This window comes from Mus musculus, chromosome 2 (genome assembly GCF_000001635.26).
Source record: "Mus musculus strain C57BL/6J chromosome 2, GRCm38.p6 C57BL/6J".
Lineage (NCBI taxonomy): Eukaryota > Metazoa > Chordata > Mammalia > Rodentia > Muridae > Mus > Mus musculus.
This window is the reverse complement of record NC_000068.7, coordinates 165,833,706-165,856,482: the sequence shown is the minus strand read 5'-3', so window position 1 is coordinate 165,856,482 and position 22,777 is coordinate 165,833,706. Positions and strand designations below refer to the sequence as shown.

The window sequence follows — 22,777 nt, the reverse complement described above, 5'->3', positions numbered from 1 at the left end:
CCCGCAGTACTTAGGAATGTCTGCTTTGGAACCACTCTACTTTCTGGGTTCGTATCCTGGCCCTAATTCTTGGTTATAGCTGTATCGTGTTGGAAATACATTTGAAGTAGTTTGAACAGGTCTTTGCTTATAGCTGCGTTATCTGAAGTGAACTGTCCCTTAAGTCAAAGGACACGCAGGAAGTGCTGAGCCTGATCATTTCTGATGGTTCCTAAGACACAGGCTCTGGAAGGATTACATCACACTCTTAGCTCTTAATACCCAGGAGGCCTCTTACTAACTTCAGGGAAATGTCACCAAGAGGAGAAGCTTCTGTTGCCTGCCCCAGTCCAGGCTGTGTTCCTGAGTCACTGTGCCATCTCCTCCACAAAGCAGGCCTGCTCCCTCACCCAAGTTAACACAGTCAGAGTCAGACTCATTTTGAGGGGGTGGATTGGAGGCAGGAAGTTGGTGAAGGGCCAGCAAATGGTGTCCTGCTAGTCCAGAGAAGGTGGAAGAGGAAAAAAAAAAGTACTTCTTGGATGCAAGGTGAACCATTCATTCCTCTGTGAGACAGCTGGTGGTGGCTGTTTGTCATCATCCCACATTTATACATGAGACGCGCTTAGCAATGTACCCTCCTCAGAATCAGATCATTAGAGAAGTAAAAGTCTGACTCAGCTTTCTGGAAGCGGTCCTTATGGTGATTTCATTACCATGACGACAGCTGGGTTTCTTCCCATCAGTGTACAGTACAGTCACCGGATGTTGGGTTCCTGATGGATCAGGGAGGTGTTTAAGCCACAGGGCCATAGGGCTCCCAGTGGGACAGGGAGGCGTTTAGGCAGTAGGGCTGACCTGCCCTTTAGTATTCTGAAAACGATAATTCCAGCCGCAGCTCCTAAGATGCTACCGGTGTTTAGCTTGGATACAGCAGTTAGACTTCCATAAGCTCTGGGGGCAGTCCTTGTGCTCGTAGCGGCAGATAGAGTTGAGGTGATCTGAGACAAGTTCTATGTAGCCCCCTGATGCTTTGTGCTATGTAGACCAAGGTAGTCTGGAACTCACAGAGGAAAGATTCAGACTGTCAAGGTCTAGGCTTGGCTCTGAGGCTGTACCGCTCTGGTCCACAGTGCCCCATCCCCTTCCTGATGGGCTGGTCCTTCGTGTCACCGTCCTTAGGGGTCTTACATAATGGAATTGAGTTTGAGAACCGAAGTACTTCCAAAGCCAGCTAAGAAATCTTGAGACAACCTAGAAACAGACCCTTGTCTCCCATGGGGGAATCTTCTCTAAACCTAACCACTAGCCTGGAGTTTGTAAGTACAGCAAATATTTGCCTGGTCAGTTCCTGGTTTGGACTGGCCAGAGTATTGTTTCTTTTGAGACGTGCTCATGTGAACCCCAGGCCACCTGCAGTTTGTTTGTTTGTTTTGGTTTTTTTCGAGACAGGGTTTCTCTGTATAGCCCTGGCTGTCCTGGAACTCACTTTGTAGACCAGGCTGGCCTTGAACTCAGAAATCCGCCTGTCTCTGCCTCCCAAGTGCTGGGATTAAAGGCGTGTGCCACCACCACCCTGCCAGGTCACCTGCAGTAAGTACTTAGGCTCTGACATGGGCAGAGTTGATGGGTTGTATTAGCTGCACGGAGAACAAACCCCCAGCTCCTTCCAGAGGCCTTGCGGCCCACAGCAGCCCAGCCCCCACTTTATCTGCCTGTGACATCACTCAGGGGCCCCGCCCTCCTTTACTCGTTATTGCCTTTTGCCTGCACCTGCTGCCTTTCATGCGCAATTGAGCCTTCTAAATCCCTTTCATTTCCCTTACTTTGATAAAGTCACACTGTCTGTAGTACACCAGGGTATATGCTGATATATAATCCCTTCTGCAGGCCCGCCTCCTGAGACGCCCACCTGCTCCCCCAGGAACCTGGCTGGACTTTGGGGTCCCCCCTGGAGTATTCCAGGTGTTTATATGCAGGATCGCATCCTTTTGGGGATGGGGCGTGTCGCCTCCTGGAGGCGCTAGACGTGTTGTTTTGTAACTGGACCCAGGCTGGAGATTGCCATACAGGAGTCCCTGGAGAGATACTGTCCCTCTTGGTGCTGGGGGATGGGACCGGGAGCCTTGTGCCTGCTGGGCAAGTGCTCTGCCACCAAATGGCACCCTCTGTATTACCTCATCACTCTTTCAGTGCGGGAGGGGTGGAGAGTGTGTGGCACTCTGTTAACTAGCCTGACCTGGAACTCACAGCAATCCATCTGCCTCAGCCTCCGAAGTGCTGGGGTTACAAGTGCCCGTGAATACAGATGTCTTTCTTACCCATGATTTGTGTGTTTGTGTGTGTGTATGTGTATGTGTGTGTGTGTGTGTGTGTGTGTGTGTGTGTGTGTGTGAGAGAGAGAGAGAGAGAGAGAGAGAGAGAGAGAGAGAGAGAGAGAGCGCCTGGATGTCAGTTATCTCCCCCTTGTTTGCCATGCATACAGCAGTCTACCTGGCCCATAAGCTTCCGGAGAGTCTCTTGTCCACCTCACATCTCGCTAAAGGAGTGCAGGGATTACAGATTCAGGCAACCATGGCTAACTTTACACGATGTCTGGGCTCGGGTCCTTTCGCTTGCACAGAAGCACATAACGGATCTATCCTTGAACTAACCACTACGTTCTTCATCTTGAGACAGGGTTTCACCGGCCCGGAATTCACTCTGTCAACCAAGCTGTTCGCAAAGTCATGGAGGTTTCTCTGTCTCTGTCTCTGTCTCCTGGCTATGTTCAGCCTTCTTCTTGATTTTTAAAATGTGTACAAGGGTTTTGCCTGTGTGTGTGTAGGTGCACCATGTGCGTGCAGAGGCTGGAAGGTGGCATTGGGTGCCCTGGAACTGGTGTTACAGATGGTTGTGAGCCACCATGTGATTGCTGTGAATTGAACCCAGGTCCCCTGGAAGAGCAGCCAGGGCTCTCAACCGCTGAGCCATCTCTGCAGTTTGCACTTAGCGTTCTTAGTGGCCAGAGAATGTTTTGTTGTATGGCTGCCACGCATTAAGCCACTCCTGTTTGTGGTCACTGAAGTTTGTGTCTAGTCATGGTGGTAAAGTGTCAAGTTGAAGCAGAGAGCACCTGCTGATACCCTCTAGGCTCCTGGTATCCTTTTCTGCTTCTCTCACTTCAGTTTCTCAGGGTGTGAGGTGCACCAGGGCATACCTTTGTCCCTAAGTTAATGAGCCCACCATCGGGCATGAACGAATTGTGGGTCTTACAGGTGAACAGGTGGATTGGTAGTGGAGTGGCAAGAGTATAAAACCAAGGGCAAATTGACCGGGGTGGGTGGGGCTTTTTAAGGAGAGAGTCAGTGCGAGTTCTTTGTTTGATGCCTTTAGACAAGGGTCTCAGACAGGGAGTGGGTGTGGCATGAGAACTTTCCTGGGGGAGGGGCTTGCCCTACTCTTAGCCAACTGAATGGGGCGCACTGCCTCCTTGAAGTGTCTCGGGGGTGTCTTGATTTTGCTGTTGGGCAGGGTGTGGAGATGTGTTTCTTGGGTGTCAGAGCAACACCCCTGCTTGTGTGACCACTTCTAGTAACTTGATGTGTTATTTTTTTTTGTTGCTGTGACCAAATCCATGACAAGAACCTAAGGAAGGTAAGGTTTATTTTGGCTTTCATCTTGAGGGGATGCAGGCTGCCATCTTAGGAGGTGGTGGTCGGCGGTGCTATCCGTGGCAGCGGGAGTGGGCAGTCGGGCTCCTCATGACCACAGCTCTTGCACAGGAGGTAGAAACAGAACAGGAAGCATGGCTTGGGCCTGGCTCAAAAATGTCACAGTCCACCCCTAGTGACCCGTTTCCTCCAGAGAGGCTCCTTCTCCTCAATACCACAGCTCCCACGACAGCGTCACCAGCTGGTGGCTGCAAGTTGAAGTATATGAGCCTCTGTGTGTGTGTGTGTTTCTCACATTCAAATCGTGGTCATGGCCTTGTCGCCAAGGTCGTGGAAAGGGCTGTTTTGTTTTAAAAAGTTGGTGACAGCTTCCCATGTAAAGATAGGTGATTGCCCCACAGATGTGCCAAGTCAGTCGGGGCCTGTGGGCCTTGGGTTGTTTTTATTTTTGTTTGTTTTAAAAGGGAAGGCAAAAATCTAGGTGGTTTGAGGGTTCTCTTGTTGTGTCCTTGGCACCTAGATAAGAAGAAAGACTCAGTGTCCCGAAGGAAGAGACAGGTAGATTCTAGGAAGAGAAAGTACAGACCTGTCACTCAGGGTTTGGGAACAGAGCCACAGTGACTGTGTCACCTGCACACCCTCACCAAATGACCCAGGCCTCCTTGAGAGCATTTCAAACATGGTCCTCTGTGTCTCTTTCAGATCCTGTCTCTACAGAGAAAACGGCCCCGAAACGGAGGTTCCCCAGCCCTCCACATTCCTCCAATGGCCATTCGCCCCAAGACTCATCCACGAGCCCCATTAAAAAGAAAAAGAAACCCGGCTTACTCAACAGTAGCAATAAGGAACAGGTAAAGGAGCCGCTGTGAGCGGCCTCTGTACCGGTGGTGGGATGGGGGCCAGGCGGCAGTGATGCAGCTTGGGTTCTTGGCTTTGCTGTAGGAGGCTGCCTGGCACTCGCTGCCATTTACATAAAGGGCAGTTCAGAAGGGGCCTGTGCAAACGTGTTCAGTGGGGTTTTAGATCTATTTTGAGGACAGAGGACAGAGCTATATGCCAGATACCGGGGGTGGTGGTGGGATAGTCTTTGGGTTAGTTTTTGGTGGTCTCAGGGTTTTCTTCTCCTCTGGGCTAAGACAGCTGCCTGAGGGGGTGGGAATTGTGTGGCTGAGACCATTTTCTCATCTGTAAAATGAAGGTCAATGGGGAAAGAAACCATCTGAGTCCAGCTTTGGTCATGGGCCACTGTTTCTTCTCTCCGCACACAGACCCACCTACCTGGCAGCCGATGCTGCTGTCAGAAATATGGAAAAGGATTTCCCCCCCCCTAAAGAATATTCTAGCTTTACACTCTCTGATGCAGGCTAGGTAGTCTTCGGATGTGAGCTGACTAGGGACCCGTAGATGGACTGGGGAGGATGTCTGTTCTCTGTGTGACTGTGAGTTTGGGCCTCGTTTTTGGTGACGGTTCCTTCATCTATTCTGAGCTTTTATCAAGTGCCTGAGTGAGCTCTAGGGAGCAAGCGTTGATTGAAGCGAGGTTGCTGCTTTTATGGGCAGAGGCCTCACAGTGGTTAAATGCCTACCGCCTCGCGTATATGTTTCTGAACACAAATCTGTTTTCATTCTTGAAATTATATAGTGAGTAGCCAGCTCCGTCTTGGCTCTGGCTTTGGGCATGTTAACCTCTTGTGTGCCGTGAGCTTTCTCATTCACAAGATGAGGATTGTGGTACCATCCGGTCCACAGGGCTGTTGTGAGCGTTAACTGAGTGCCATTCATATAGGATGATGCAAACAACGTTGACAGAATTTGGAAAGGAAGCTGGGCTGTAGCAATCTTTTCCTTTTGAGTCAGAGACTCATGTATAACTCTGGGTGGCCTTGGACTCTGGCTTTAGTAATCTTAGCCTCTGCACACAATCAAATCCCCCAGTCTCTGAAAAAGCATTATAGATCCACACTGTCTGGCGTGGTAGTCACAGCCATGCATGGCTTTCTTGGGTGAGAATCACTTGGAACTGGGTTTTTCTTTTTCTTTTTTATTTCTTTATAGGATCTATTTATTATTATATGTAAGTACACTGTAGCTGTACTTCAGACGCTCCAGAAGAGGGCGTCAGATCTCATTACAGGCAGTTGTGAGCCTCCATATGGTTGCTGGGATTTGAACTCAGGACCTTGGGAAGAGCAGTCAGTGCTCTTACCCACTGAGCCATCTCGCCAGCCCCCAGGAACCAGGTTTTTCATTTCATCTAATTTAAAGTTAAATGGATGACTGTGGTCTCCTGTTAGATGGCACAGATCTAGTCGTTTGGGAGGGGTAGAAACTGTTTCTGGTAAAGGGAAGCACAGAGGTGTTGCCTCCTCAGGGTCTCAGGGCAAGTGGGGTTAGCTTTGCTCGTCTTGCTGTTGACATCTGGCCCCTACCACCTGGGGGCCATCCTAGCTAGTAAGAATGAAAGACTCCGGGCAGTGGTGGCGCATGCCTTTAATCCTAGCACTTGGGAGGCAGAGGCAGGAGGATTTCTGAGTTCGAGGCCAGCCTGGTCTACAAAGTGAGTTCCAGAACAGCCAGGGCTACACAGAAAAACCCTGTCTGGAAAAACCAAAACAAAGAAAGAAAGACTCAAAAAGAAACACACTGCTGTGGGTGTGGCTCTGTTTGTGAAGCGATTGCTTTGCAAGTATGAGGGCCTGACCTGAGTTTAAGAAACCCTTGTACCTATGTGACAATGCTCAAAGTGTCTACTTGCATTGCCAGCCCTGGGGAGGTGGCCGGCCACAGGAGGTTTCCAGGGGCTCACTGGTCAGCCAGGCTAGCCTACGGAGTGAGTTCCAGGCCAGTGAAAGCCTGTCTCAGAGGACGTGGAGGGCCCTCCTAAGGATGACCTGAGATTGTCATTGTCTCCTCTGACCTCCACAGGGATGTGAGCTCACACGTGCATGTCCAGGAGCATCTGAGAACTGGCTGTCTTTCTGTTCTCTTTCTTCCCATATGTAACCTTATGTTAAAGGAGTTTCTGAGCGAGGTTGTGACTGTCTACACCTCCCGTCCCAATACTTGGGAAGCTGAGGCTAGAGTATCAGAGTTCAAGGCTCCATAAATTAGAGGCCAGCCTAGGCTTCACAGTGAGTTAGTGGCTAGCCTGGGCTACCTACCTAGCAAGGCCTAGTCTTATACAAACAAATAGCAAAAGCAGTCAGTGATCTTGACCAGTCTCTAAACTCACCCATTTCAGTAACATGTCAGCCTCCTGCTCATGACGGTTGCCTGTAAGCCATCACTCCGTGTCAGTCACCTGTCTTACTGATGGTCTCAGATAAATGTCAGTGTTCCCCTGCATAGCTGTTGCTTGGGGTTTGACAGAGGGTGGGATGCCATGGCTTCAGAAAACATTTAGGGCATGGGGACAGCAGGGTGAGGTTGAAGAGACACAGGGCCTGAGCTTGCCTCTGGGGACCTGCTCTGAGCAGCCATTGCAGAAGACCTGGAAGGCGGCCAGCTCTACCAGGTCACATGACCTCACTCCTAGCATCTGGGACACTCACTGTGTGAGCGGGTTAGTGGCTTTCTCTTAGAGCTTCAGTTAGATCGTCAAGAGGGCTTTGGCTAAGCACTGTCTAAGGTTGATTGACAGGTAGATTAGCCTCACTAGGCAAAGGCGAGAGAGTCTTGCCCCTTGGTTATTTCTAGTATATGACATTTGCAGAAAGGGACGGTTCTCATGCACTCTATCAAGGGGGATCACAAATAGTTAATGCATTCTGAGATAGACTCACTGTATGACCCTGGCTGGCTTGGAACGTATTATGTAGACCAGGCTGACTTCATGTTCACAGAGATCCAGCCTCTGTCTCAAATGCTAGGATTAGAGGTGTGTGCCACCATACCAGCATTTTAAAAAGGGGATTTATTCTTTTTTTTAAGTTACATTATGTGTGTTTGCTTGCATGAGTTTCTGTATGTCGTGTGCATGCAGAGAGCCCTTGGAGGCCAGATTTGGTGGAATTGGAGTTACACAAGGTTGCTGTGTAGGTGTTGGAAACTGTGTGACTGTGTGCATGCACGTTTATGCTCCATTTGTATGCAGTGTAGTGCCCACAGAGACCAGAAGGTGTGGGATCCCCTGGATGAACTAGAATTAAAAATTGTGAGCTGTGGGTACTGGGAACTGAACCCAGGCCCTCTGAAAGCGTAGTCAGGGCTCTTAACCAGTGAGCCATCTCTCCAGCCCTTCACTTATTATTCTCACAGAAATCCTGAATTGCAAACGTCTGCCGGCTCCAGTGCTGATGAAAACATCCCTGGAGTGAGTGGATAGGTCTTTTCCATTTTCTTGTTAAGCTGACCTGGGGCAGGAGCCAGGGAATAAAAACATTTACTCTGTAACCTGCAATTATCCCCTTGTCGCACGCACGGGCTGCAGCCTGTCTGCCTCGCTGTAGGGCCGCTCACATACTTGAGACACGTGGGAGAGGGCATTCAGAATCCATTTTACCTGAGCTGGTTGGCTTTGCCTTTAAAAACCTCCACATTTGTTATCAGGTTCTTTTTGTGGAGTAGGAAAACAGAGGCCATAAGGGAAATATGTGATTGACAGGGCTGCCGTCCTCTGTGGTCACTGAAGTTCCTGGAGTGGAAGGTCCCTGAAGAGAACAGAGTCACCTGGTTGTCCCTTTGGTCCTGAAGACACCCACTTGGGGTGAGGCAGAGATGGAGCCTTGGGGGGAAACTTCTGGGCCATCAAAGAAATAAAAGCAGTATCAGAAATTCCCAGTTGGGCTGCGGTGTCAGGTTGGGCTATTTGATCCCTGAGTTTTGGCCTGACTCTTTTGTTAGTGAGATGGGTGTTGTTAAATTATAAGGTTGCCTCAAACTTGTGCGGTACGGTACATTGAAAAACAATGTACCGTTTAGAGACTATTCCCAACAAGGATATTCCTTCCTGGAAATGGAGCAGACCAGTCTCCCAAACCCCTCCTGGTGATTCGTCCTTCAGGCTCTGGCCATTCTAATACAGACATGCGGCCTGGCTCTCTGGTTAAGCCTTTCCTTAGCGTTTGTCCTGGGCTCAGTCCCCGGTCCTGAGGGCAAAAAGCAGCAGTAGACACGAACTCAGGAGCCTGGTCCTAATGGAAGTCAGATTTTCAGTCAACAAAATGTTACAGTCGTTTTCATATTAGGTCAGTTTTTAAAATGTTGAAGCATGTCTGTGTAAGTAGAGTCACTTAGAGAATGTCCTGGGAAACCCTGTTCATTACACACATACACGTGCACACACACACACACACACACACACACACACACACAACACACACTTTTTTAAAATTAAAAACAAAGTATGTGTAAGAGTTGGTGGTATGCGAGACACAGAGGGTGTGTGTGTATGTAATGGGGGAAGAGAGTGTATGTGAGAGTGTGTTGTGCGTGTGTATGAATGAATGAATGAATGAATGAATGTTGGGCTTCTCTCCTTCCTTTCCATGGGGTTACTTAGGCTGGCCTTTACCTGCTGTGGCCTCCTGTCATTCTCTGAGGCTGGCATCTCCCAGTCTCTCTGCCTTGGTTCCCAGGCCCTGGGATTACAAGCACGGTCCTCTTTGCTTACCCATATTATCAGGATTTGTGCTGTGTGTAGCTAGTATGAGGTCTTGCTGGAAGAAATGGTGGTTTATTGGCAGGGGGCTTGTGTCGTGTAAATGTGACCCCTGCACAGGCTCCTTGGTTCTTTGGAAGGCATCTTGTTTCCTTGTGATTTCTGAAGATTACAGAGCTCTCCCTAGGCCCGTTGACAGTCACCACTGGACAACTCAGGGTGGACTTCCCAGGCGTGTTTGGCTCTGCCACGCTGTCACATGTCTAGAGGCTTCCTGATGCTGCCCATACAGGAAGATGTCTGGTTCCCAGGAACTGGCTGGCCCTTTCTTCTGTATGTCGTTGTTGGTTCTGATGCAGTGGCCAGGCTTCCTGGTGGATAGGAGCACCCTGTTCGAGGATCAGGGCTTTGGGGGAGCCTATTCGAGATATTTTCTACCTTGGAGACAGACTTAAGCAAACGGAGGATAATCTTGTGCCAGCCAAATCTAATTGTTTTTACCCTCCAAATACTACTATTTAAAGCTCACCAGAGCAGATTGCCAAACCTGTGTGGGCTCTGTAAATTTGGGCTAATGCAAATTGGGTGGACCATTCACAGTTTTTGAGAGTAGTGAGTGGCTGTGTTGCCATTTAATACCAACGTGTTGGGACTCTCAGCTCCATTTTACAGATGAGAAAATTGAGGCGGGGAGGTAGAGAGAGACATGGTACAGGTCACATAGCTGCTTAATGGATGGGAGGGATTTAAAGTGTGCACTCAGGCTGCCTAGCCACTAACTCTCAGGTGCTGGCTTTCAGTGCCTGGCCTTTTAACGTAGAGGCAAGTGGCTGCATAGCTGTGGACCAGCCACTGCTGTGTTGAGTTGGGAGGTGGAAATGGCCTGGCTGTGTAGCGGGGTTGTGAGGGGTGTGATGTTGTCGGTGTGTGTTCTTGATGTACTTGTGCAAATGACTGCTCAGAAACCACCTGTGTTTTGAAACCCCACCTGTCTTTCTTGCCTACATTTCAGTCAGAGCTAAGACATGGTCCGTTTTACTATATGAAGCAGCCACTCACCACAGACCCTGTTGATGTTGTACCGCAGGACGGACGGAATGACTTCTATTGCTGGGTTTGTCACCGGGAAGGACAAGTCCTTTGCTGTGAGCTCTGTCCCCGGGTTTATCACGCTAAGTGTCTGAGACTGACATCGGAGCCAGAGGGGGACTGGTTTTGTCCTGAATGTGAGGTTAGTTCCCGATGAATGAATTCATTACCTGCCTCAATTCCTCTCCTTTCTCTTTTCTTCCTTTTTATTTTTTAAAAAATTTCAAAATAATCCAAATAGAGGGAAAGAGAAATGTCTTGCCTCCTGCCTGCTCTACCCTGGCCGCCCCCTCTGGGGACCCGCCTCTGCGCTGGCTGCAGTGGGGCAGCTCTTGGAAAGACATGTCGCCTTGCCTGTCCCCGAGCCTTGGGAGCGAGCGCTTTGAGACCTGCCGCGTTGTGCGTCTGCTGCTTCTGCCGTGAGTGCCTTGGAAGGGACCTTGTAGATCTGTAATGGTTGACGCCTTTTGAAAAGATCCCGCGCTGTGTTTCCTCCCATTCTTCGGCCTTGACTCCTCGCCAGTAGCCTGCTGGGAAGACCGCTGTAGTGTGTGTTCCACGAGGTGACCGGCTCACGTTTTCTATCATGCGACCTGCATTTCTCCAGTGCCTGTTAGGTACCGGGGATTCAACAACACATTGGACAGAGTGGATAACCTTTTCTTATTATTTATTGTTATTTTGGGCAAAGACGGACAGAATCTGAAAGTTTCTTATAGCAGAAAGTAGAAGAAAAGTAGGAAAGTGGGGACGGAAGACGGGAAGAGGAAATTGAGGTGCGATGTCTCCCCCACTTTAAGAGTCCAGGCCTGGGAAGGACACACTGAGGTTTAAGGAGGATCCGAAGGGCAGGACATCTGGGCAGAGAAAGTGGCAGGTTCAGGGCTGCCTCTGTGTGAGGCATCCCGAGTCTCCTCAGCAGCTCAACCATCAGTGAGCCGACTGCTCGAGCTCTTGAGTCTGCGTGTCTCCCACTGTGACGTTCTCTGCTGAAAACCAGAGTGTCGCTCACACACGTCACTTCATGTAGAACATCTCTGGGATTCCGGCGGGCACTGGATTAGATCGTGAGGGAGCTTCCTGTGTGAGAGGGAAGCGCCACCCAGATGTGTGTGTGTGCGTGCATGTATGTGTGTGCATGCGTGCAGGGTGGTGGGGGGGAGCGGTGGATCTCAATATAGGAAGATGTCCACGATGCCGCTTTTGGGTGGGGAAAGGAGAAAAATGAAATTCTCGAAAAGAAATTAGACTTTAAAACAAATGATGGTGATGTCTAAGGGGTCTTCTGCCTCTGTCATGGCAAAGCTAGCTGCTGGCCCTGCTGGGCTTGCTCCAGACAGACTTGCACTATATTGACAGACTTCCCACTCTGTTCAGAGCTGGGTTTGCTTCCCCAGAGTGTTGTGGGTTCTCCAGCCTTCTCTACAAGTGACGGTTGTAGAGGGAGGTGTCTGAGACCCCAGAGTTTGTGACCCTTCTATGTGGGAAGCAGCCTGTAGGGGAAGGGCCAGCCACTTGGTTCAGAGCCAAGCTTGTGTCTCTCACCAGCACAATCATGGCTCCTTTCTGTCCCCACGGCTGCTGCCGGAGGGCTCAGGTATCCTGTGTGGATAGGCAATGTTTTCCCTAAGAGAACGGCACATCTCTATACTTCTCTTGTATTAAGAGATATTTCCCAGGATCCTCCAGCTAATTGGCCTTTGGGCTCCTTGGTTAGTGCTGCTCATGAATTTCCCTGTTAAAAAGTTGACCGGGGACACTTTTTTGTTCTGTTGACCGGTCCCGGCCAGAGAGAAAGAGGAGTAGAGGTAGGAGGTGGAGCGACAGGCGGGCAGGTGACTCAGGATCTGTGGCATGCTGAAAGACACTGCATTCAAGCAAGCAGGTGTACTTGCTGTGTGTTCAGATTCAGGGCCCTCAGTTTTTCCCTCGGGTGAGTTGTAAAGACAGCCGAGAAGACGAAATGGAGTCTGATAGTGTGCTCTGCACTCTTGTCAGATTTTTGAGTGACTCTTTGTGGTCCTTCTCTTGACAACCAACCACAGTGGGAGCTTGTTGGAAGGCCCCGGAGATGTGACAGATGGAAACTGATTCCAAATTAATGGAGAAAATGTTGCATCTCTCCTTCATAGCCCGACCGGAAGAGTCCTCTACACCTTAGGATTTGCTATTTTTTTCGTTTGTTGCCACATAAACCTCAGAGTCCCCGAGATCTGGTACGGTGGGTGTGGGGGTGCTTTCAAAGCAGTCTGGCTACAGTTGATTATCTGGGTCTTCCCTTTGATAAGGATGTCTCTTATGAAATGAAGATTTTGAGCCTGGTGTGATGGCACACATTGGTAAACTCACTGTGGAGGCTGAGTCAGGGGCATTGGGAGTTTGAGGCCAGCCTGGGCTACAATAGAGTCTGTCTCCAAAGAGAAGAGAGGAAGGAAGGGAAAGGTGAAGAAAAAAGGTAAGGGATGGAAAAGGGAAGAAAAGGGCAACTGGATATGGAGGCGCACACCTTTAGCCTTGACACTAGGGAGGCAGAGGAAGTGGTTCTCCGAGAGTTCCAGGCCAGCCTGGGCCAGCCTAGTGACAGGTTTTATAACAAGGAAAGGAAAAGGGAGAGGTTTCCTCTTGCAGAGCGTCCTTGGGCGTGGACCAGTGGAGTTGTGTTCTTGTTGGCTGATCCCCTCCTCTAATTCTTCCCAGCCCTCTGTGCCAGCCACATTTTTGAGAATGGCTGTGCCGGACTCCTCAGCCATAGCCCAGGGCCCAGGAAGTTGTGGATGGTTGTCGAGCTCACAGGCCCACTCCATCCACTGGTTTGCTGGTTCAGTTTTTGTTGTTTTCTGAGACAGGGTTTCTCTTTGCCTGAGTCAGGGTTTCTCCCTGACTGTCTTGGAACTCACCTGGTAGACCAGGCTAGCCTCGAACTCACAGAGATCCTCCTGCCTCTGCCTCCCAAATTCTGGGATCAAAGGTGTGCGCCACCTCCGCCTGACTCACACTCAGTTCTTAAGACCCAAGGGTTGTGGTCCTGCACGGTCCCAGGTCCCAGCTCCAACCACGATGCCTTCATCGGCCTGTGTCACCTCCCGGCACAGTGTATGTGTGGATTGATGACTGAAGTCTTTGCCCACAGATCTCATACGCGTTGGTCTTGTGGTTTGGAGTCCTTTCTTCCCGTGTAGGTGGGAATGACTCTTACCTGTGAGTGCAGAGATAGAAGGAGACTAACTGGCGGTAATGTGTCTTTCCCCTAACGGCCCTGTGTGTGTGTGGTTTTTTGACTTGTAGAAGATTACAGTAGCAGAATGCATCGAGACGCAGAGCAAAGCCATGACCATGCTGACCATTGAACAACTGTCCTACCTGCTCAAGTTTGCCATTCAGAAAATGAAGCAGCCAGGGGTAAGAGGCCTGTTCCCTGCTGGGAGCCGGATGACCTACAGGTTCCCTCGTGGCACACAGACACGCTCTTGGGGCCCTTCCTGCATGTACAGACAGGAGATATGATAGTCCGAACTGAAACAGTCTAGTGGGGAGACGGTGGGAGTGAGGTGTGGGTGGGGTGTCGAGATTCCGAAGACAAGTGCGATCAGACCCAACGAGGTCCAAACCCCACCATTGGAGGAGGGACTCCGTGCTCTTCCTTGGGGCCTGTGTGAAATTCTGTGAGAACAGAGCGGCAGCCCAAGTTAGTTAAGACTGAGGCAGGGAGCTCTCTGTGGGTGAGACTGTTGTTACGGGGATGGGGCTTGAGATCTGTGTAGGAAGGAAGGTGGGCTGCCTGCCATATTTGCCTGTCAAGGGATGTGCCTCACAGCAGTGCCCTCCTGAGAGGCTCCACCATGCCAGCACTGCTGTGTTTGGTACGTTTAATCGTTTTGGGAAAGTGTCAGAAAAATGCTTTTTGAAAACTGTTTCTTGTGGTACTGGTATGGAACCTAGGGCCCTGTGAACACTAGGTGAGTGTTCTCTTCTTGAGCTCTTCTTATCTCCAGCCCCAAGACATGTCATGTTTGAAAACGGAATATTTAAACCCAGGCTTGGTGGTAGGTACATGCCTATAATCCCGGCACGAGGGAGGCAGAGTTCAAGGCTACCTTGATCTCCTTGACAGGTTTTGGTTTAGCCATGGTCACGTGGCTAGGCACTGGCAGAGGAGCCGGCTACACACACACACACACACACACACACACACACACACACACACATTGCTTAAAGACATAATTCATTACTTAGTCATTTTTCCTACAGATGAATTCAAGGAACATTTTGGGTGGGGCTCCCTCTTCTGTGTGCACACAGTCACCCTATGGTTTAAGGAAAGAGGTCACCGAGGCTCTCAGTGCTGCTGTTGGGGCTCAGCCTTTAAAGCTACTACAAAAGCACAGAAGTATGGCCAGCAACATGTCCCAGGAGATAACATGCTTGCCGAAAAGTCGGCTGATCAGACTGATCCCCAGGCCCCTGGCCTCCACACCCTCACATGCCTGCGCTCCCACACTTAGACCTTCATATGCCTGCATCCCTACACCCACACCATCACATGCCTGTAACTCCCCCACCCCCAAATTCCTGTACCTCCACCCCCTCACATGCCTGCATCCCTACACCCTCACATGCCTGCATCCCTACACCCTAACATGCCTGTACCCCCACCCTCACCCCCTCACATGCTTGCACCCCTACACATACACTAAAGAGATAAATGTGATAATGCAGAAAATAAAAGCAAAACCAAAAGCAGGCTTTGACTTTGAGATGTATTCTGAAATCTGTTGTTACACAAGGGAAAAAAAAAATTCAGCTCCTTCCAGTTGGCTCTTGTTAAACCAGGAAACTATTTTTCTCTTGAATCCCAGTCATTGCGAGTAAAGTATATAGCTAGAATGTGGTACAAGGAGCAACAAAACAGGGTTTCTCTGTGTAGCCCTGGCTGTCCTGGAACTTGCTCTGTAGACCACACTGTCCCTGAACTCACAGAGAGGAATCTGCTTCTACCTCCTCTGAGTGCGGAGACCAAAGGCACTGCCATGCCCCGCCTCCCAGTCTGACTTGGTAGGATTCTAGACCTAAAAGAAAAGCTGAAGGCATTCATTCTTTATGCATGATATATTTGAAAGAGATTTATTTTTTTATGTGCGTGGGTGATTTGCCTGTGCATGTACCATGTGCTTGCCTGGTGCTCTAAGAGCTCAGAGGAGCATTGACGCCTCTGGAACTAGAGTTACAGGTGCTTAGAATCCACTCTGTGGGTGCTGGATGCCCAGACACACACACACACACACACACTCGCACACGCATGCACATGCACGCACACTCATGCAAGCAGCCAGACAAGGGCACCACATTCCCTGGAGCTATACTTGCAGATGGTTGTGAGTTACCCAGTGTGGATGCTGAGAACCAAATTCGAGTCCTCTGGTGAAGGAGCAAGTAAGCTTAACCACCGAGCTATCTATCTAGGATCTCTTTCTTCCATCCATCCATCCATCTATCCCAATGCAGGGCTTCTTCGTGAAGCCCTGGCTGTCCTGGAACTAGCCCTGTAGATCAGGCTGGCCTTGAATTAGGTTCTACCTGCCTCTGCTTCCTGAGTGCTGGGGTTAAAGGCGTGTGCCGCCATGCCCATCCAGCACCTCCTTCTAGCATTTTAAAATTAAAGAGTAAATACCTGCCACCCACACCAACCAGTAGTTGCCCCTTGAGCTGATGCCTCAAGTGGATCAAGATCAAAATTCAGTGAGCCTGGCTTCTTGAGGGAGGAACAGAATCTCACGCCGTGGATTTCACACCCAGTGCTCACACTTTGGGAAAGTGTTTTGAGTTACCTTATCAGCATCATTTTCCCCTCCAGTCAGTTGGTACACGGTCACCGTCCTTTAGAGGTCCAGAGTGGTCAGCAGTGTGGTAATTGTTTGTCTTAATGGAAGAAGGCAGAGGCTTGAGCATCTCGAGGTCGTCCTGTGTGGTTATCTCTGGACCATGAACATGTCTGCTTCTCAGCATCCTCTGCTGCCCATGCCTGGTCTTCAGGGTAGTGATGGCTTTTTGCCTGTGTGTGTCTCTCTCTTACAGACGGATGCATTCCAGAAGCCTGTTCCATTGGAGCAACACCCTGACTATGCAGAATATATTTTCCACCCCATGGACCTTTGTACATTGGAAAAGGTTGGCCTCTACCACCGAGCCTGGCCATAGTAGTAGCACAGGTGTTGAGATAGCTCAGGCTCTCCCGTTCCTTCTCCCTGCCCTAACTCCAAGTGGATTAATCTGGACATCGTCAGATAGAGCTTTCCGTCTTCCATGCCCTTTCTCTGTGACCTTCTCCCGGTCGGGGTGGCGTCTCAGGGGATGTTGAAATCCTAAGCGGTGTTCTTGAGGGATAGCCTCGCTTTTGAGAATTAGTGATTTGATTGATTGGCATCTTAACTTCCTCCTGAGGTGAGAATGAGATCATGAGGAAGGAGGTCGAGAAGATGACATGTTTGGAAACCTTCAGATGAGCAGGAAAGGGGCTTCTCAGACCTGCCCATCAGGCTGTTTCTTGAATGCCCTTAGGTGGTTTTAAGAGTCTGTGCTAAAATTCTGGAGTGAAAAATCACACTTTAAAGACTTCGATTGAGCACATCTTTTTGTGCAGATTTCCCAATGTAGGAGCTAAGTATGTGTTGGAAATACATCTGTGAGGGGCTGGGACTGGCCTGGCCTGTTCAGGGAAGAAAACAAAAGCCTCCATAAAGAGGGGACACAATGGCATAATGTCTGCATTGCTAACCCCCACCCCCATCCCCCACCCCCCACCTCCCACCCCAAAAGCAGTAGATCACATCGACTTTGGAAAATTGCCCAGACTTTTTGATATGCAGGAAATAGAAGGCATTAAATAAACAGCGGGGCAGGATCCTAGCTTCAGGCTGGGGAAGGAGGGGGTGTCTTCACAGTCTCCCACCTCAGTTTCTCCTGTCAAACCTCACTGGCTTTTGTGAGGTACGTGTGATATCCCACTGTACGAGATGGTGCCCTTGATTGGATGAGGTTGCTGAATGGATGACAGCGTTTTCAAAATGAGAATGCTCAAATCCCTGTGATGACTCTGGGCGCCTTTTATAGGGCTATAGATCTTGAACCTAATAGCATCCTGGGAGACGAGTCCGAGAGCGCCGATTAATTCGGCAGATGGCTATGAAAGGCGCGGGGACCCAGGTGTTAGCACTGCCGCCTGTATAGACTTCGACGGTCATAATGTTCTCTGGCTTCTCCTCCCAGAATGCAAAAAAGAAGATGTACGGCTGCACAGAAGCCTTCCTGGCCGATGCCAAGTGGATCCTGCACAACTGCATTATTTATAATGGGGGTGAGTGGCCCGGAGGTTCCCAAGGCGGAGGGTGTGCCGCTAGCCCGGCCATCTCCTGCCTTTTGCTAAGATGCAGGTTTGATGGGTCCTGCCATGGCAGCACCTGCCGCTCTTCCAGACAATACGGGATTGGTTTCCCAGGACCCATGTTGGGCCTTTCAGAACTGCCTGTAACTCCAAGATTCCCTGGGGCTGATCCAGCTCTTCTGTCCTCTGCCGCTTCATTTCGTCTCTCCCGTACATATAGTTGAAAAGAGCCTTAATAATAAAATCAGGCTTAGGTGGCTGGGAAGAGCTGAGTTGCCCTTAACCAAGCCTGTGTAAAAAACCTAGGAGTCACGGCACCCGTCTGTCACCCCAGACAATGTAGAGGCAGGGAAGTGTCCAATGCTCTTGGATGAGTGAGCTGCAGGCTCTGCCGAAAAACACTTAGAGAGTGAACTGAGGGGACACACCTGATGGAGAGTTGTTTATTACGTCATACAAATGGAAATGGGCTCAGGTGGAGGAACACAACACTTAACTCCAGCCAGGATGGCCAGTGTGGTGTGGGCTGGATGGAGGATGGGAGATCCCTGCAGGTCTGCGGAGGCCACCGTTAAAGGCCCCTTCCTGTGCATTGTTTGTTTACTTGCCATGGCAATGTGTTATGTGTAGGTATGGATACATGCATACTCAATGAGTGCACATTCCTGTATGTGCCTGCCAGGGGAGGGGGCATGCACCTGTGTGTGTGTGCACACGCCTGTATGTGTGTGTGAGGCTTGAGGTCAACCTCAGAAACCCTCCACCTTGGTCTCTGGTTGTCTTGTGGGACCGTGTCGCTCAGGCTTGGAGCTGGCCTGTTAGGCTAGAGTGACTGGCCATTGAGTCCTTAGCCTTTCAAGGCTAGCACTATACTGATGAGACCATCTCCTCAGCCCAACAAATTGACAGCTTCTGAAAATGGCTATCAGGATCAGATAGACCATAGCCCTTTGGCCATCCTGATCTCTCTGCATTGGTGCAGGGGAGAGAGGCTCGGCGTCACATCTTTGCCTGATGCCCAGCTCGTTAGCTAAGAGTTCTGGTAGAGGCAGGGACTCTGGATTTTGACTCAATAGTCATTAAGTAAATGAGAACCATCTCACCTGTTTTTCTATAGTTTCAGGTGGAATCTTAGGGAGGCACCAGCCATCCTTCCTGGCCATGGTGTACTGAAATTACAGGGTTAAGTAAAGGCTTTCTGCTAATTCTAGCCTTTAGAATGTCAGAGTACTTGAGGTAATTTATCTACGGAATTCCACACCAGCTACTCAGTTGCAAGATGCTGGCAAAGCTTGGTCCTTGATAGATAAGTTTCAGCCTTTAAATGGTGAATCTTACGGGGAGGGGAACAAATTAAAATATCGCTAATGTGAGTGTGTAACCCTGAGGCAGGCTGTTTCCTGGTTACTGGTTGCCTGTGAAGTAATCCTCTTTTCTTATTCCCTTAGGAAATCACAAGTTGACGCAAATAGCAAAAGTCGTCATCAAAATCTGTGAGCACGAGGTACGCGGTTTGGGGGCTCTCCTAGAGGCAGGGCACCCCAGTGGGTGGCTGCAGTGACTTTTGTGTGCACTGTATCATGCATGGCATCATGTCTCTTCAAGCAACATCAGAGCAGGAAAGAGGGAACCCCAGTGTTACAGGAGGAGCCCCTTAGTTCAGCAGTGAAGATGGGAATAATCTTTAGGAAATTGTGCAGGGAATCCAGTCTTTGTCAGTTTGTCTGGTGTGACCTTGGCGTCTACAGTTGGGATTGAGTTAGGTAGCCGATGACATCATTCACAAAGGAAGGCTCCAGCCCTTCCTCCTTTTTCCTCTTTCCCTCCCTCCCTCCCTCCCTCCCTCCCTCCCTCCCTCCCTCCCTCCCTCCCTTCTTTCTTTCTTTCTTTCTTTCTTTCTTTCTTTCAATGGGGTCTCATTATACATCCTGACTAGCCTTGAACTTGCTGCATAGGTTGGGCTGGCCTCTGCCTCTGTAGTGCCGGGAGTAGAGGTGTAACCACTATGCCACCATTCCTGCCACATTGCTCGGCCGTGGTGGGTTTCCACCCCCCCTCATCTAACTTGATTGTGTGGTTCTCAGGCATGAAATTCCCAGATAACAGCATGTCAATGATGTCAAGAGATGGGGCCTTTCTACTAGTTGGTGGCAATTTTCTGACTGCTTCCAGGATAGCTATGTCAGTGTGGACACCTACCTGGGTGCAAGTGTGTGAAACTGTGTGTTCTTTCAGCACAGGAAGGGCCTATCTTTGTAAAAGATTCATTCACTCATTCATTTACTCGCTCATTCATTCATTCCTTCATTCCTTCATTGTGTTTATGGGTACCTTTGTATTTATGTCCATCATGAGTATCCAGATGCCTGAAGGGACCAGAGGCCATGCTCTTAGAAATGGAGTTACCTGTGCTTTCAAGCTTCCTGAGGTGGGTGCTGGGAACTGAACCCATGTTGTCTGCAAGAACATCAGGTGCCTTTAACCTCTGAGCCACCTCTCCAGCCCATCTATGTAAATTTAAAAAGTATACGTCTGTGTGTATTTCCTGCAGGTGATCAGCAGACAGTAACATTTCACTGTCCTTTCTGGTTGTATTGCGTTGGCAGCAAGCCTTGACGCACCCCTCACTCTTATCCTTTGGAAGGAGGGGTACAGTGCTCCCTCCCACTTCAGTCCCTAGTTACACTAGCTCAGGCGGACGGATGTGGGCTGAGGAATGACGATGTAGCAGATCACCTGCTACATACATGGGCCCTGCATGGCATCAGGAGGCAAGGAGCAATGTGAGAGCGCCAATACCGGGAAAATAATAGCTGCTAAGTATGTTGAGGAGACACAGGCTTTAGAGATCCACTGCCCGGGTTCAATTCCCTGCCCTACCTCTCTCTGCCACAGGGGACCCTCAGTAGGATATTTGAATTTTTAGGGCTTCATCCCTTTCTGCAGTTAAAATGAGATGATCGTGGTCTGACCTTGTCCCACTGTGAGAAGTAAATAGACACTCAGGCGTGGAAGACGTAGGCTTGGTTGTGTTAAGGTGTCGTGACCGTAGATACCACAGGATATCTCAGTAGGGCTCAGTCTGTGGAGTTAGCTGCTGTGTGGATTCTGTGTGTGTGGTGCATCATCCTGGACCACCTATGAAGTGGTGCAGGCCCAGAGTCATGTGCGGCTTGTTTTCTGAAGCCTCTGGGCTTGTCCGGGGTAAACTTTGACTTTAGGTGAGACCATTGGTGGGTTCTAAGCTGTGCTGTCCACCTGTTTGAATATCATCTTAAAGGTGGGCAGGACAGCCATGGTGTGGCTGATGTCCTGGTTGTTATTAGTCAGTCAGCAAACTGAGTGTGTACTGTTGTGAACCTATGGTCTCAGCACTTGGGAGGCGGAGGCAGGAGACTCTCTTGGTCACTTTGAGGCCAGCCTGAGCTACCTGGCAAGATTCTGCCGCTCTCTGCCTGCCCTGTAATACAAAAGAAGAACTAGCCGGGCGTGGTGGTGCACGCCTTTAATCCCAGCACTCGGGAGGCAGAGGCAGGTGGATTTCTGAGTTCGAGGCCAGCCTGGTCTACAAAGTGAGTTCTAGGACAGCCAGAGCTATACAGAGAAACCCTGTCTTGAAAAACCAAAAACCAAAAAAACAGAAGAAGAACTAAAAGAAGAAAATCTGATCTTGAAATGAAAGTCCAAGCACGGAAAGGGGTCGGGGATTTAGTAGGGCTTCCAGATGGGGGACCCCCGGGAGCCCCACACTCTTAGTAGGGCTTCCAGATGGGAGGCCCCGGGGACCCCACACTCTAATGTATCTTTCTCTTTACAGATGAATGAAATCGAAGTCTGTCCAGAATGTTATCTTGCAGCTTGCCAAAAACGAGACAACTGGTTCTGTGAGCCCTGTGTAAGTTGGATCCCGTTCTTTGGTTTCACTTTTGGAAACTCTGGTGCCTTTGGTGGCTACACCGAGATGACCCTCTCCGGGGACTTACGAGACGAGACTGGGAAGCTCTAATGGAAGTTGTTCTGAAAAAGTCAGGGCGGAGGGGAACTGAGCAGGCTTTGGCGGCCTCTTGGGCGGAACCGTTTTGTTCCAGAATTAAGTGTCCTGGTAACTGGGTTGACTGTCGAGGGGGACTGTGACAATTGGGGTGCAGACCATAGGATGTGTCAGAACCGCAGCTGCAGCTTGCTGTGTCATTTGAAATAAAGTCTGGTTAGTTCCTGTTTTAAGACCCTAGATACACATCCCTGGGGGACTGTCTGTCTCTCCAGAGAGATCGTTGGTTTATGGAAGTGCAAAGCTATGTGGTAAACTCTTCTTCGACAGTGTTGGGCGTTGACCAAATCCAGTACGTTTTAAGCAATGGTTTCCAGCCTTCCCAATGCTGTGAGCCTTTGGTACAGTTCCTTTAGCCGTAAAAACGTTTTGCTGCTATCTCCTAACTGTAATTTTGCTGCCGTTATGGATCATAGAGTAAAATTATATTTTCCATTGACCTTAGGGGAGCCGAGACCCACAGGTTGAGAACCACTGGTCTCCAGAGTTGGGCATGGTGAGGTGGAGAGAGCGGTGGCGTGGAGGGTTCGAACAGGCAAGACCGGCTAAGTAAAGGATGGCTCAGGCCTCTCCTTGCCTCTGGAGATAAACACCAGTGGAGCTAAAGCTTGGGGGAGCCCCAGCACACAGTATGGCTCCTGCAGCTTCTTACTTTTGTGTAACTCCACATTTTGTACAAACTTAGCACAGAGTAGGTGGTGACTGTTTCTGCGGTGCCTAAGGAGGTGGACTTTTTGGGTCAGCCAGGACCCAAGCCTTATTCACTCTTTTAGCTTTCAGCTTCGCGCAGGCGCTGTTCAGGCTACACGCCTGCCGGGGGTCCCCTTGCTTGCCTGGCTCATGTCCTATTTTGCTTTCTAATTACTGTGATAAACACCCAGGCCTGCAGCAGCTTGGGGAGGCATGGGTAAATTTCATCTTCTAGCTTATATAGTCCTTTATCCAGGGAACTTAAGACAGGACCTGGAGGAGATCGGCTCACTCCGCCTTGCTTCTCAGGGCCTGCATAGCTTGCTTTGTAAATACAC

At 49.9% G+C, this 22,777-nt stretch overlaps 1 protein-coding gene across 52 annotated transcripts in view; it reads left to right on the top strand.

The window, feature by feature from the left end:
- Positions 1 to 22,777, top strand: part of Zmynd8 (zinc finger, MYND-type containing 8) — a 114,830-nt gene that overhangs the window by 42,499 nt on the left and 49,554 nt on the right. For 16 of the 52 annotated variants that reach the window (NM_027230.5, NM_001363018.1, NM_001363019.1 and 13 more), the window contains 8 exons: positions 3,604 to 3,615; positions 4,335 to 4,483; positions 10,244 to 10,462; positions 13,606 to 13,719; positions 16,393 to 16,485; positions 17,584 to 17,671; positions 19,147 to 19,202; positions 21,516 to 21,593. In NM_027230.5, the coding sequence (NP_081506.3) occupies positions 3,604 to 3,615; positions 4,335 to 4,483; positions 10,244 to 10,462; positions 13,606 to 13,719; positions 16,393 to 16,485; positions 17,584 to 17,671; positions 19,147 to 19,202; positions 21,516 to 21,593 (809 nt within the window). Of the gene's footprint in view, positions 1 to 3,603; positions 3,616 to 4,334; positions 4,484 to 10,243; positions 10,884 to 13,605; positions 13,720 to 16,392; positions 16,486 to 17,583; positions 17,672 to 19,146; positions 19,203 to 21,515; positions 21,594 to 22,777 lie in introns of those variants that run through there. The other 36 variants (NM_001363020.1, NM_001252585.1, XM_030250698.1 and 33 more) reach the window with 5 other exon arrangements.